The sequence below is a fragment of the Pseudorasbora parva genome, chromosome 24 (assembly GCF_024679245.1).
Source record: "Pseudorasbora parva isolate DD20220531a chromosome 24, ASM2467924v1, whole genome shotgun sequence".
NCBI classification, from domain to species: Eukaryota; Metazoa; Chordata; class Actinopteri; order Cypriniformes; family Gobionidae; genus Pseudorasbora; species Pseudorasbora parva.
The window spans coordinates 5,708,061-5,723,626 of NC_090195.1; the positions used below are offsets into that span (position 1 = coordinate 5,708,061).

The 15,566-nt window shown below is 38.9% G+C and overlaps 3 protein-coding genes across 4 annotated transcripts in view; 2 read left to right on the plus strand and 1 right to left on the minus strand.

Annotated features, from left to right (window-relative positions):
* spidr (scaffold protein involved in DNA repair) overlaps positions 1–1,090 on the plus strand; it is a 58,694-nt gene extending 57,604 nt beyond the window's left edge. For both annotated transcript variants that reach the window (XM_067435575.1, XM_067435576.1), the window contains 2 exons: positions 455–505; positions 593–1,090. In XM_067435575.1, the coding sequence (XP_067291676.1) occupies positions 455–505; positions 593–715 (174 nt within the window). In that variant the 3' untranslated portion in view covers positions 716–1,090. The remainder of the gene's footprint in view (positions 1–454; positions 506–592) is intronic.
* A 631-nt stretch (positions 1,091–1,721) lies between these two features.
* cebpd (CCAAT enhancer binding protein delta) lies at positions 1,722–3,068 on the minus strand. The gene has a single exon (XM_067435577.1). It carries the CDS (start codon positions 2,877–2,879, stop codon positions 2,019–2,021), a length of 861 nt encoding a protein of 286 aa, XP_067291678.1. The 5' UTR covers positions 2,880–3,068; the 3' UTR covers positions 1,722–2,018.
* A 1,325-nt stretch (positions 3,069–4,393) lies between these two features.
* On the plus strand, positions 4,394–15,541 carry mcm4 (minichromosome maintenance complex component 4). The gene is made up of 17 exons (XM_067434307.1): positions 4,394–4,487; positions 5,423–5,480; positions 5,586–5,735; positions 5,811–5,974; positions 6,556–6,657; positions 6,769–6,864; positions 7,008–7,103; positions 8,365–8,503; positions 8,584–8,804; positions 9,123–9,243; positions 10,731–10,990; positions 11,099–11,464; positions 11,548–11,675; positions 12,465–12,672; positions 12,760–12,988; positions 14,488–14,621; positions 14,716–15,541. Exons 2-17 carry the CDS (start codon positions 5,435–5,437, stop codon positions 14,806–14,808), a joined length of 2,553 nt encoding a protein of 850 aa, XP_067290408.1. The 5' UTR covers positions 4,394–4,487; positions 5,423–5,434; the 3' UTR covers positions 14,809–15,541.
* The last annotated feature ends 25 nt before the right edge of the window (positions 15,542–15,566 follow it).

Consider the following 15,566-nt stretch of genomic DNA (forward strand, 5'->3'; position numbering starts at 1 on the left):
CAAGATACCTCTCATCCGTTATCAGAAATGTTTCACACACCCACAAAACTGGAATAAAGTGATGAAGCACACTACTATTTTTGGACGACTGAGTAACTGATTCATGAAAGGGAAAGTTTAGATATTTTGCACTTAAATGTCAGATTGCCTTTTATTGGAATTTTCACTTGTTTCTTTAAGAAGCACAATCTTAATAAAGTCTAAATTAATAATAAGCTATTTCATAATGCGTTTGATTGATACAACTGTCCTTGTGTAAATGAAGCGCTGCATTTACATAATGATGCCTTATTTTGTTTTGTCTAATTTCTCAAAATGCTTGATTAGACGAGGTCAGACAGGATTGATTTCCTGAGGCGTCTGTAGAATCACAGAAAATGATAATGCTTCATACAGTATTCCTGCCACATTGTTTGAATCAAATTATATTAATGCATTCATGTGCATGTTTCAGTTGCAGCAAAAGACCATCACGTCTCTCTTGAACTCGACAAGGTGTTCTGAGGTAAGATTCTGGACTAGACAGAGACACTGTGTTTCTGTTTTTGATTGACTGTTAATTGTTTGTTTGTTTGTTTGTGTGTGTGATCAGGGTTACAGTGTGGAAAATGTCCTCGGGTCGGAGATCGGTCCTCTCAGCACCTTCGTCCATGTGGTGAACAGAAGTCAGGGTGTTTGGCTGGGTCTGGAGGAGTTATCCTTTGACCTGCGCTGACTAGCACACTTATGTTATTATTGTGTATTTCTTTCTTAATAATATATGTAAAGAAAAAGGGCAGTGCCAGAATAACTCTACCTAACTGAACCAAATTGCTTTTTGAATGATCATTCTGGACCCTGCCATTACTATTTGTATGAAAGATGCTCTTTTGTTGTCCAGTATAAGCTGTTAAAGACATTTGTTGTTGTCAATCAATTGCCAAAAGTTGATTCTAGCCACTTTATGGTGGTTTAAGTTAAATTATTTGTAAAAAAAAGAGAAAAAAAAAGACAGTGTAAATAAGCTCTGATCTTCCTTATTGCTCTATATGTGACAACTGAATACTTACCTACGTTCACTTTGAATAAAAACTGTTATGCCACCAAACAACTGGTTATTTCCATTAAATATCAACCTGTTATTTTCACAACCATTTCAATGGATTATCATAAGTGTCTGATAACTGATATGCAAAATTGAGTTGACAGATTTATACCTACTGACAATCATTACACTACAACTCTGAAACACAATATGCTCAAAGATTATTATTATTAATTATTTATGCCAGGGAATTGATTTTAACTTGTTTTGTGATCTAAGTGGTTTATTAACTGTAAACTTGTATAAAATGCTACTTTACAAATGATTTTAAAGTTAAAGAACATTTTATAGATATGTTAAGCAATTTACTGATAGATTAAGTATGCTTCTTTCCCTGTGAATGCTACGGTTTTGGTCGTTTTTGGTATATAAAACTTAAATGTTTACCTTTGTGGTAGTTATTTACCAACTTGTATTTAACAGCAGCTTCGAAATGACAGTGTATTATATGTGGTAGCACAGAATATAAAAGTATCTCTATAATGTTTACAGCAAACATTACTTTGCACATAAATTCAAAAGTCGCTATTCATTAAACCGCATATGAGCTCTCCAATGAACTGATTGACAGCTGGGGTTTTCAAAAGACCACGCCCCCTCAGACCCGCCCCCGTACACACATGCGCGTTTACATGGATGGTTTTTTTTTCCGTCGTTTTATTATACATTTGTACACACTGTACAATTTCAAACATGCTCTGGCATTAATACGAAGTTTTGGGGAATTATAAAACAAGTACCATAAAAACATATATGAAGCTTTTTTCTGTAATAATTTAGAATACAAAAATATTCACAAATATAATCACGACACCACGCGGTGCCAAAAGTCCATCATTCAATGTGTAACTCAATGCACGTCTGCTACAGAAGAACATAGTAATTCAAGTTCACTGAGGTATGTTTTGGCAGGGTCTTTGCTGGCTGACGCGCGTCACCGGCTGTCAACAGCCGCGCGTGTCCCGAACGAAAGTTCTGGCCTCTGTTTGAAGAAGTTTCTGAGGCTGCCGAGCTCTCGCGTCAGCTGATCGATCGTTTTGTGCAGACGCTCGTTCTCCGCGTTCAGCTCGATCATCTTTTGCTGCATCTCCAGGTTGCGCTGCTTCGCCTTGTCCCTGCTTTTACGCACGGCGATGTTGTTCCTCTCGCGCCGCTGGCGATACTCGTGGCTGTGCCTGTCCACTGTCTTTTTGCCCTTTTCCTTCCCCAGCCTCCTGTGGGTAACGGGTTCTGGCTCAGGTGTGGTGGGAGGTGTCGGTTGTCCCGTGTGCATGAGGCTCACGGACGTCTGCGCGCACGTCTCGATCTGAGACGGTAGGGACGAGGACTGGTCACTGTCGCTCCAGTCCGCCTCCCTCTTGATCGGTGCGCAAAACGCGCCCTTGCCAAACCCCCCGTCCTGGTGCTGCAGCCTCTCCGAGCTCTTTTGCGCAAAGCCGCCGATGCCTGGCATGTAAAAGTCAGGCTTTTCTTGCTTCATGGTGTTGTTGAACAAGTCGGCAAAGAGCTCGTCGTTGCAGATCTCCAGCGGGACTGTGGACATGGACTCGATGTAGGTGCTGAAGTCGATCGCGCTCTCGTCGTCGTAGATGGCAGGCGCATTGCTGAGCTCCATCATGCTGCTACTGTTGTTGTTGTTGTTGTTGTTGTTGTCCCGGGCCATGCCATGCTCACCCCCGGGTTTTGCATCCCCAGGCATCACTTTATTATCATAGAAATTGGCAGGCTCCATGGCCCAGCTCATGTTGCATGGTGGCGTTACGCACTGCGAATCCAGGTTGTATATGTCAGACATGGACGTAGCGAAACTCTCTCAGATGGTACCAAAATCAGCAGCTCCCTTCTGAGTCCCCTGGCAGTCCAAAAAACCCAAAACGATTCGTGCAATCACACCCTAGTTTCGCGCAACCAGCGCGTATCTCCAAAAGTCTGGCTGTCTATCGAACAGGTGTTAAAGTCCTCGTAGCTCTCTATCGAAACTCTGCTGTCCCCGCGCATAAGTACTAGCGCTCGGTCTGCGTCACAGCATCACCGCCCCCTTCCAGAAGCCAGTGAATGTCCAGTGTCAGTCACATGTTCCGCCCGTGCTCCTATTTGAGGAGAGTCGGGTGTGCATGAACGCCTACCACCAGCACAGGAGAAGAACAACTTGAGGAGCTGTCAGAAAAGTTCGTGTTGTAGGACAAGTTTGAATGTGTGGAAGAGAAACGTTCTTAATGCGCCATTGCCAACACACACAAATCAACACGGATAAAGACATTAAATGAAAAGAAAATAACTTTGTTGTAGGACATGTTTGAATATGTATGTATGTGTGCAAAAATAATCAGTGAGAGAATATGAATGTACTGCGCCATTACGAACATACCTGAATATATTATCATTCATTGATATTTGGTTCGTTGATGTTTATTGTTGTTGTTCTGATTGGCTGTAGTAGTATAGTAGCAGTGTGTGCTGTGAGCTGTTATACCACATCTGTTCTTTTCATCTGGGTGTTTTTATTGATTTGTTTTTTAAAGCACATTGAGCATACACATTTAGTACAAAATAATATTCCATCATTTTAATAATTTGCTAAAATCAAAATAGAGAGAGAGAGAGAGAGAGAGAGAGAGAGAGAGAGAGAGAGAGAGAGAGAGAGAGAGAGAGAGAGAGAGTGTGTGTGTGTGTGTGTGTGTGTGTGTGTGTGTGCAGGACTCGTGTCATAGTGACCTAAATTGAGGTCCCCATGAGGAAACAAGCTTATAAATCATACAGAAATCTTTTTTAAATGTTAAAATACATAAAGTTTCTGTGATTATGTAGGTTTAGTTCATAATTTAAATAATTAAGTTTATTAAATAATCTGTAAGCGATACAAATCTAAATGTTGTTTTTACATCGTTTACTCTTATTAATAAAGACTCCTCATTAATGTGCCCAAAAAGTAATTCATCATTTTCTAAGGAACGTACACAGACAGTTGTGTTCTACAATACATAATATTATCACACTAATGGCCCATTATGGCACGTCATCTTGTCAACCACATAGACATCTAGTGGATATCAGAGGAATTGACTCTGTTAGTCTGTGTTGATGTTTTTTCCCGCGAAAACCTCGGACTATACCAAACAGTTGATGAGATTCTTTTATGTCGCTGGTCCTATAATTGTCAGTCTGCAATTAAGAACGTCAGACAAATAGTGTCTTGTCATTTCAAACCTATTTAATTGCAATCGCATTGTGTAATCTAAGAAATAACGATTTTTATACGATTTATGTACCCACGTATCGCACTTCTCCCCCTCTCCATTGATAGTGAGGAGCGTATTCTTGATTGGTCAAAATTTCCCCGCGAAAGTTACGTCACAGACAGTTTCGCGCCACCATTCACATCGGAAAGGGAGCTGTGCGAACGGTAAGTGCTTTGTTGCATTATAAACTTGCCGTTTTTAAAAAAAGAAAGTAAAAAAGTAAAGGTAATCACGATGTCCTAAAAGAGACATTGATCAACCGGCTGTTAAAATAGTGCGTTATAGTTTAAATTAATGGTTATTTTGTATTCTAGTTTCGGTTTTGTCATTGTTATGGGTGATTCCGCGTGCTGTTGCTCTCATTCAGTTACAGAGTTACTAACGTTATTCATCCTTCAAAGCTTCTTAATAAAACTCAATCATTCATTTCCCAAATGTGTTTACATTATTAATCTTATATATATATATTAATTTGTGTTGGTATAAACGGTTTAAATTACGTTTGTGTGCATTAAGTTATTCCCTGCGAGTCTCATAAGTTACAAACATAATAATTATTTAATGATCTGTTGGTAGAATGAGTGATTATAATTTTCTTTTGTGATACGTTGATATTTTTCTTAAAGGTTTTAGTGGTGATTATCTAATTTATTTCCTTCTGGGAAAATGATAGGCCTGCTTTCATAAGAATAATATTAAATAATAACTTAAATTCATAAGTCATAAACATACAAGATAAATAACTAACATGTATGCTGAAGTAATTTGTGTATGAAAACCTGGATTACACTTTAGTTATAGGTGTCATTGTTACAGTGAAATTATTTAAGTACTTAGTAATATTAATTAAAATGTTTTATAGGATTATGGTTTGGTTGAGGATTAGTTGCATGCAATTTCCTAAAACGTACTGTTATTACTATGGTAAGTACATGTAACATATGTAACGGACACTGTTACCTAAACATGCAACTTAGAATTCACATGACCTGAAATTAATTTTAAATTAATTGCTTATATAATGTAATAATTTATGGTTTAGAACACATTTGAATGAATTTTGGTTCCAGTTCACTAATTCTAAAATGTTGCCTTTCAGTTTTGAATCAAGATGTCTTCACCATCATCTCAGAGCCGTAAGAGAGACCCTCCGACCCGTGAGTCATTCATTATATTCTGGCATGCATTTGTTTTTTAATTCTTAGTATTTCTCATCAGGATTATGTTTGACAGTTGCTAACCAGGTTTTTGTGTGTTTGCAGCCGCGAGCGAGGACCCCCTCTCCCCGCCGTCACAGCGGTCCAGAGCCCATGACACGTCCACAGAGCTTCAGCCCATGCCCACATCTCCAGCCATGGACACAGCCGCTCACGACGCCTCGCTGTTCTCCAGCCCTGTGGCTCCACGCTCTGGTGCGGCTCGTTTCATTGCTCTCATATTTTTTGAATTGGGGAAGGTTTCTAAACATTAGGATTTGTTTTTTCCAGTCCTGCAGAGTGAGATCGACGCAAGTTCTCCGCTGATGTACGGCACTCCCAGCTCCAGGGTGGAAGGAACGCCCCGCAGCGGCATACGCGGGACCCCGGCACGGCAGCGGGCTGACCTGGGATCTGTCCGGAAAGCTCCGCAGGTCGACATGCACTCGGAGCCGGTGAGTAAACGTCCTTATTTGCCATTTCTTGGTTTTTTTATGTCATTTGTTACTCTAGAAATCCGAAACCTCCGATATTTTTGGTCTTATAAGTGTTAATATTTTACTGTATTATAAGTATGGGCTTATTTTTGTGGTTTGTTCATGAGAAATTCTGAAAATTAAATTTGAACTACAAAAATTAAACAAATCAATAAAGAAATGTTATTCTTGCAGTATTAATATTCTACTGTCATATTTCAAGTTGTAAATGCAGAAATCCATATCTGGGATTATTATTGTTAGCTAAAAACATTTTTGTTCAATGGAAAGAAAGCTAAAGTAAAATATAAAGTACACTAAAATGAGAAACGTTGCCATGGAAAGTAAAAATGAAATGTTTAATTTGAAGCACTGTGAATTAAAAATTATTTAAACCCAAGTTAATATTTAACAACAACAACAAAAAACGTAATATATAAAAATAAATGCTAATTTAAAATGACACTAAAATAATACAAACCCATATAAATACAGAAAAATCAAATACAAATAAATGAATGGTTAATTGTGTGTGTGTGTGTGTGTGTGTGGTGACTCAGCCGTCTGGAGAAGCAGCGGCCGGCAGCGAGCAGGCGGCGGGACAGAGGCTGGTGATCTGGGGGACTGATGTCAATGTGGGAACCTGCAAGGAGAAGTTTCAGGTGTGGCGGAAGTCTGTGTTACTACACTCATACACGTACTGACCAAAAGCTTGTCTTGTCCGTGGCTAAATGAGCTTTGGTTGAGAATCTGTTTTTTTTTCTTTTTCTCAGCGTTTCCTTCAGCATTTCACAGACCCCAACTCCAGAGAGGACGAGAATGCTGGCCTGGATCTGAATGAGCCTCTTTATATGCAGAAACTGGATGAGGTGAGGCGTGACGTACTGATTAGAAAGGCACAAAAGGAGTAACAATCGGTTGCTCGGACCTGATGTGGTTCATGTTTCGTGATGCAAAAGCCTTAATATCCAGTTTTTGTGTTTTAATATTGAAGATTTGTTTGTGTTCTCAGATCAGTGTTGTTGGAGAGCCGGTACTGAATGTGAACTGCAGTCATATTCAGACTTTTGATGCTGATCTCTACCGCCAGCTGATCTGTTATCCACAGGTAAGATCAACTGCTGCTGCAAGTTGCATCTGAAAATAAATCTGAGCAAATGATTCAGAGCATAAGTGCATTTTCACACCTGGCTCATTAGGAGCGTTTGAGTCGGAACCTGGTGTGTTTTTTCCAAACAGCAACCTCCCGCCATCTCTCTTGAAGCCAATACGGAAGTAATTGTGATCCAATTGCACCTGACAATAAAGACTAGCACTAAACTATCCAATTAAGTTTTCTGTTTGTTTGTCTTCACAGTTGTGTACTGTGCTCGATTAGCTGAGAATTCTTACAGCTCGTGCAGGTTGTTGCCCTTGTTTCGTTGCTTCTATTGCTCCCCTTTTTGTAAGTCGCTTTGGATAAAAGCGTCTGCTAAATGATTAAATGTAAGTAATGTAAACTGCAATTCATCGACTAGCCCCTAGGGACAGGCTCCAGAAGGGAGCAGAATCTCATTGAGCCCCATATTATAATTCTCAACTTTACAGCAGAAAAAAACATGTTTACAGTCTGGTACAACTTGTGGTTTTGTATTTTCAATGGCATATGATAAACTTACGAGAATACTTTTTAACTTGAAAGAAGTAAATGTACATTAATGAGCACATATATTTTTGAAAGAACTAAGTGTTTTTAGCTTGGAATAAACTAAAAAAGTTACACAGTGTAGCTTTAAAAGAAAAAATGACATTTGGAGAAATTAGTTTCTATTCAGCAGGGATGAAAAACTGTCAGTAAATAAATGTATAATATTACAAAAGATTGCTATTTCATATAAATGCTGTTCTTTTGAACTTTATATTTATTAAATAATTCTGAAAAAAGGTTACCATATTTAATATGAAGCTGAGCAACTCAATGTATTCAACATTGATAATACTCAGAAATGTCTTTTGCATCAAATCTGCATATTAGAATGATTTCTGAAGGATCATGTGACACTGAAGAATATATATATATATATATATATATATATATATATATATATATATAACAATTTTAAATGATTTATTGGTACTGCATTATTTCATTTCATTTATTATACAGGAAAGTTAAAAAAGTAACATTTAAGGTACAGTTTAAACGGCTTAGTTTAAAAACTGGTTTCCAGCACATTCCTGTTCTGCAGACCATAAAAATGTTCAAATATTATAATGAAATTGATCAAATAAATAGAGTCTTGTCGAGCATGACACTTGTTTGAATGCATAAACCTCTATTGTATTGTCACTTTGACCAGCTAATGAAAGTCTTTGTCTTATCCTTACAGGAAGTCATCCCCACTTTCGATATGTCCGTCAATGAGCTCTTCTTTGATCGTTTCCCAGACTCTGTGTTGGAGCATCAGATTCAGGTGCGTCCCTACAGCGCCCTGAAAACCAGAAACATGCGTGCGCTCAACCCTGAAGGTAAGAAACCCAGCGAGTTGCACAATGTTTATTGATAAATGTGTGCACCCGTCACATCGTCATCTCTCGTTTCCTCTCAGATATTGACCAGCTCATCACTATCAGTGGGATGGTGATCCGCACCTCTCAGCTGATCCCTGAGATGCAGGAGGCATTTTTCCGTTGTCAGGTGTGTGCGTTTAACACGCGTGTAGAGGTGGACCGCGGACGCATCGCTGAACCTGCCGTCTGCCGCAACTGCAACACCACCCACAGCTTGGCACTGGTGCACAACCGCTCTGCCTTTTCTGACAAACAAATGGTGAGGGGGTTTTTGTTTTTTGGGTGGTCTGCACAGGCATTAAATTATAAATAAGACCATGTGACTCAACCTGATCAGTTCTGACAGTCATATCTGTGGTGAGAATGGAAATTCATCCATGAACCCAGTTCATTTTTTCCTATATCAACTTAACTAAATACCACTGCCGCATCATATCATATTATGCTTGTTAAAAAAAGGGTTTCTTTTGTAATGGAATTTGTTTTTTTACTAGTGCACTAATCTAAAATTTGAGACAATTTATCAAGGAAAACATTAATGGGAATGTTCTTTTTTTTTGTTTTTTGTATCTGATAGATAAAACTGCAGGAATCTCCAGAGGACATGCCAGCAGGTCAGACGCCCCACACCACAGTCGTCTATGCACACAATGACCTAGTGGACAAAGTGCAACCTGGAGACAGAATAAACATCACTGGTACGACCTGTTGTCATTTAAGCTTTGTGGTCTTGTATAACAGTATTGGTAAAGGTTACCCAAAAAAAAATAGTTTACCCAAAAATGAAAATGTTGTCATTTACTCACCCTTAAGTTGTTGTAAACCTGTGAGTTATTTTTGTTTTGTTGAACACAAAAGGAGATTTTGAAGAATGTTGATAATCTGTTAGTGGGTGGGAAAAGTGGTCCAAGGAAGAAACGGGTAAACCGGTGACAGGGTCATGGGCTGCCAAGGCTTATTGAGGTCTGATCAAACAGATGAGCTACTGGAGCTCAAGTTGTTAATGCTGGGTCTGATAGAAAGGTGTCAGAATACAACAGTTTGTTGCGTATGGGGCTGCATAGCCATAGACCAGTCAGGGTGCCCATGCTGACCTCTGTCCACCGCCAAAAGCGGCAACAGTGGCATGTGAGCATCAGAACTGGACCATGAAGCAATGTGAGACGGTGTGCTGGTCTGACACATATGCTCTTTTCAGCACGTGTGCACGTTGCTTACCTGGGGAACACGTGGCACCAAGATGCACTATGGGAAGAAAGCAAGCCTGCGGAGGCAGTGTGATGTTTTGGGCAATGTTCTGCTGGGAAACCTTGGGTCCTGTCATCCATGTGGATGTTACTTAGACACGTACCTAACCATTGTTGCAGATCATGTTCACTCTTTCATGGTAACCGCATTCCCTGGTGGCCTGTGCTCTTTCAGCAGGATAATGCGCCCCGCCACAAAGCAAAAATGGTTCAGAAAAGGTTTGAGGAGCACGAGTTTGAGGTGTTGACTTGGCCTATATATGCAAAAGCTGCTAAACACCTCCTCCGTCAAGAATAAGATGATGACATTGATCGAATGCTCTTCGCACAAAGTATACGGTCATCAAATACTTTAGCTTCAAATCCACTAAATCCCAGCGTCCACACATTCAGAAATACTGGTTTGTTGGCAGAAACCGGTAAACAGCACTTTTGTCAGCAAAATCCTCTCAAGTCCACAGAAACCAATCAGAAGGCAGAAATCGAATCATATGCCTTCAAGATGACCGACAGTGTGTGCATGAACTGGCTTTCAATTGCCGCATTGCAAGATTTTATCATGTTTTGTCCAAGACTACTGTGGCAATGACAGGATATTGCAAGTAGCAAGTAAACAACAGTGTTCCTTGTGCTTCTGCAAATCTCTGACAGAAACGGACTTGTTGCTTTCATCAATGCTCCCTGTACTACTTACATTTTGAATTCTGCTTTCATAATTTGCAATGTTTCTAGTTCCATCTTTACTGATTTTGCAACTGATTATGTCTTGCTGTCCAAAGAGGTGGACTTAGAGGTGACATTTTTGAAAATAAGTCATTTCAATAACTGACTAACAACCTTTTCATTGCCATTAAAGTGAAACTACTAAACCTAATTCTTTTCTATTATAAGAACTGGTATTTTGTGAAAAGACTTAACTTGTTTGTTATTTTCCTCAGGCATTTACAGAGCCGCCCCTATGCGTCTGAACCCACGACAGAGCCAGGTAAAGTCTGTGTACAAAACCCACATAGATGCCATTCACTTCCGCAAGACAGATGAGAAGCGTCTTCATGGAGTGGACGAGGACGGCGAGCAGAAACTCTTCACTAAAGAAAGAGTCGCCATACTCAAAGAACTAGCTGCAAAACCGGATGTCTACGAACGTCTGTCCTCTGCCCTGGCACCCAGCATCTATGAACACGAGGACATCAAGAAAGTGAGTTTTTTAATCACTACTGGTTAAGACTGCATTGTCTTTATTTCCTTAACAGATATAATTACATGTTTCTCAGAATGTGAGTTGATAGTAGGCATTTTTTTTCAGGGCATCCTGTTGCAGTTATTTGGTGGCACACGTAAAGACTTCACTCAGACGGGCCGCGGGAACTTCCGTGCAGAGATCAACATCCTACTTTGCGGTGATCCAGGTACCAGTAAATCCCAGCTGCTCCAGTACGTGTATAACCTCGTTCCTCGTGGGCAGTACACATCCGGGAAAGGATCCAGCGCCGTCGGCCTCACAGCCTACGTGATGAAGGACCCAGAAACCCGGCAGCTGGTTCTGCAGACAGGAGCACTCGTGCTCAGTGACAACGGCATCTGCTGCATCGACGAGTTTGATAAGATGAGCGACAGTACGAGATCTGTGCTGCATGAAGTCATGGAGCAGCAAACGCTCTCTATTGCCAAGGTGAGGGCGACGCATTAACAGTTATTCATGATTGAGTAAATGATTTTTTTAGGACAGATCATTTACGTTTTTGTGTGTCACAGGCTGGGATCATTTGCCAACTTAATGCTCGGACCTCCGTCCTCGCCGCAGCCAATCCAGTGGAGTCTCAGTGGAACCCTAAAAAGACGACTATAGAAAACATTCAGCTGCCTCACACACTTCTGTCCAGGTACAATCAAAACATGACCGTATTTACAACAGTTACTCTCTATTATATGTATTAGAGAGAAAACCGACAATGGCGTGGGAAGTAAAGTAGGGAGAGAAATGTATCATTCAAGATTAGATTTGACACTGAGCTCAATCAAAAGTTTGGGTTTAAGATTTTTGTTTTTGTTTTTGAAAGAAGTCTCATACTCACCAAGGCTGCATTTATTTTATCAGAGATGCTGTAAAATTGTGAAATAATACAATGTAAATTTACTTTTCTATTTGACTATTTTAAAATGTAATTTATTCTTGTGGTCAAAGCTGAATTTTAGGATCATTACTCCAGTCTTCAGTGTCACATGATCCTTCAGAAATCATTCTAATATTCTGATATTAGGCTGCTCAAGAAACATTTTTTTAATATTATCAATGGTGGTTGAGAAGAGATCTCTGACATGACTGTAAAGAGCTTTGGCTGCACAGTAGTACATGAAAGCGTTATATAAATGCCTCATTCATTATCCATTTTGAAAACATTGTGATCCTTATTTTAGTAATTTTGTATAAGTATTAAGTAGATAAAAATACACATGTATGTATGTATGTATGTATGTATTTAAAAGTCTTAACTTAATTTCATAGCAGTAATTCAAAACATTCATTAAGTTAAGATTTATGTTGACTATCTGACTCTTCATCTGAGCATTAGAGAGAAATGTCAAATTAAACAACTTAAAATACTCTTATCCATTTATTAGGTTTTTGTAGCCTCATCTAAGTGTTTCTCTGAAAAATCTCTTGATCTTAGGTTTGATTTGATCTTCCTGATGCTGGACCCTCAGGACGAGGCGTATGACAGGCGTCTGGCGCACCACCTCGTGTCTCTGTATTATCAAAGTGAAGAGCAGATTGAAGAGGAGCATCTGGACATGGCTGTGCTGAAAGACTACATCGCCTTTGCTCGTACATCTGTGCATCCCCGACTCAACGAGGAAGCTAGTCAGGCCCTTATTGAGGTATATAAGTACAATATAGATCAAGGCACCTGTAGAAGTAGTTATATGTAATTTCATGTTTGCTATTTTGAATTTTGAACTTTGCAGGCCTATGTAGACATGCGTAAGATCGGCAGTGGTAGAGGTATGGTGTCAGCGTACCCTCGTCAGCTGGAGTCTCTCATCAGACTGGCTGAAGCGCACGCTAAAGTACGTTTCTCAAGCAAAGTCGAAACCATCGATGTGGAGGAAGCCAAGAGATTACACAGAGAGGCCCTGAAACAGTCCGCCACTGATCCCAGGACAGGCTTTGTGGATATCTCCATCCTCACCACAGGTATGACTGTCAGTACTGGTCAGGGCTGTGTTTCCTAAAAGCATTGAGAGCGTAAATTGATCGTAGAAGAACTGCGACCAATGGTCTCAATCAAATTAGCCTTGCGGTGCTTTTGGAAAATGCAGTCCTGGTCGAGCCTATGATGCGCATGGATAAATCATTTATAACAAGCACTGCAACATTCTGTAATGAAAAAAGAAAAAGTAAAATTTGATTTTTGGTGACTTTAAAAAAAAAAAAAGATCTCAATCAGCTCTGTTCCTCGATGTGACCAATTATCCCATAGCTAGTACCTGTTGATGTAAATGCAAATTACAGAGAGTCTAATGGTTTTGATTTGAGGCATGAATGCTTTTGCAGTCCACTAATACGAATCAATGGGAGAAATATTTATTTAATTCATAAATGAGCAATATCACACAAGTAGTGATTTGGCTGTATATCAGCCCTGCTGTAATTTAGCCGCGGGTAAGCGTGCTGATAATACTGCAATATTGCAGTTACGAGGGTGAAAAGTTTGACAGCACAAAGGGGTAAATAAAGAGAAACAACAACAGAGTGTCTTTAAAAACACTTAGTTGATAGTTTAACAGTTGTGACCAAGCCTCTGTTACCATTTCTAAAACGTCATTTCAGAATTAGTAACGAAGAAACGTTGAATTGTTTCATTAAAGCTTATTGTTTGATGTAGAGTATTATGAGAAGGATGGACTAAACAAGTGTATTACCTTCATCTGATATAGCGTTCATTATTCAGGTCAAAAATCAGTTTGAATGTCTGCTAAGGAAAGTGATATCTTTGTCCTTTTAAAAGATTTACAAAGACAGCACTAAAACAACTTCCTTGTTTACAACCAGTCCCTCATAAAGACAGCGTTTGCCGCCAACTAATGGATTAATAATGTAACTGTCACTGAAGTCGACTATTGCCATCACTGACGGACCCTTTCTCAATACCAAATTATTTATATAAAATATTTATTGAACAATATTCAAAATAACAATTGCCATTATAAAGGACATGGAGGTTTGCTCGTCCGCAATGACAGTCTTTATAAGAGATGTTGCAAGTGGAGTGATTCAAACAGTGAAATGGTTAGAGCGCTGATACTGGGAGAATTTTGCACCGCTCAGATTCAACAACCAAAAGAAGTGTTGTACAAAATAGTAATGCATTGATAATGTAATTATTTAAAATATATGAATTATTTTTTCACTTTTTATTTTAATTTTTTTCATAATCAGTGCTCTATTTAATTTCACCAATCATACCTTAAAAAGGGATGGTTCACCTAAAAATGAAAAATTCCCATTTATTTTACAGCCTCAAATTGTTCCAAACCTGTACGAGTTTCTTTATTCTGTTGAGCACAAAAGATATTTGGAAGAATGTTGATAACCAGACATTTGATATAGCCATTGACTTTATACTGTGCAAGTCAATGACTACCATAAATCTATGAATGTCATGGAGTCTGATGGTTTTGATTTCTGTACAGGTATGAGTGCTACGGCACGCAAGCGTAAGGAGGAAGTGGCTCAGGCCCTGAAGAAACTCATCCAATCAAAGGGCAAAACACCAGCTATGAAGTACCAACAGTTGTTTGATGATCTTCGTGGCCAGTCAGAAGCGGTATGCTTTTAAAAAATATATATTTTTAATAATACTAATGTGTAAGATATTTTAACGATAAATCTCGACTTAAAATGTGTTCCTCCAATTTCAGGCCATTACTAAGGACATGTTTGATGAGGCCCTCAGAGCACTTGCTGATGAAGATTATCTGACCGTCACAGGAAAGACTGTCCGGCTTCTGTGAATGCTCACTGCGCCTGACTGCTGCTTCCTCTTTTGTTACTTGCTTTATCCCATTTTCTTTTTCTATAGCGCCATTATTGTTAATATTGATATGTATGGAGTCTTTCTAGTTGCAATAAAAAAGTTTTGTTGTTCAAGAGAAGATTTTGTAAATAGTGTGGTTTATAGCTGTTATTTACATAAATGTGCAAAGCATCAATTCGCTGACCTGAATAAGTCGCATTCACTTTCCACTGATGTTGATAGTTTAAAAAAAAATTAAAAAATAAAGGAAAAATCTTATCGTTTGCAGTGCATAACAAGTTCAATTATGAAAACACTTTAACGTTGAATAGTTTTGATGTGTTAACAATTTTAACTGAATTATTTACACAATGAAATTCAAATTAACAGGATGATAATAACTGAAATTAGCCACTGAGGGTGTGAGTTAGGTTAATCTAACCATCTTATGAAATGTAATGTATACTGTAGGATTTTAGACTGAAACCAACAAATAAACGAAACCAAATGCATTGCTGGTGCCTGTGCTGTTTGCCCACTAAAGGGACTCATTGAAGGGTGATGTTGCCGTAAAGGACCTGGATTTGATTGATTAAAAGTATATTGTTATTATTTTATGTGTTTTATTTGTCACATTTGTTGTGTTGAGGATTCCATGCCAGTGTTATATGTCTTTTGATTGTTCTATGCCATTTTGTTGTATTCAGATTTTGTATTCAATAAAAAAAGTATATTAGAGAAGACTTAACTGGATGG

Coding starts and splice junctions, on each gene's coding strand:
- mcm4 (XM_067434307.1), top strand. CDS start 5,435: ATGTCTTCACCATCATCTCAGAGCCGTAAGAGAGACCCTCCGACCC. Junction 9,244..10,730: donor AGACAGAATAAACATCACTG/GTACGACCTGTT, acceptor TATTTTCCTCAG/GCATTTACAGAGCCGCCCCT. Junction 11,465..11,547: donor AAACGCTCTCTATTGCCAAG/GTGAGGGCGACG, acceptor TGTGTGTCACAG/GCTGGGATCATTTGCCAACT.
- cebpd (XM_067435577.1), bottom strand. CDS start 2,879: ATGTCTGACATATACAACCTGGATTCGCAGTGCGTAACGCCACCATGC.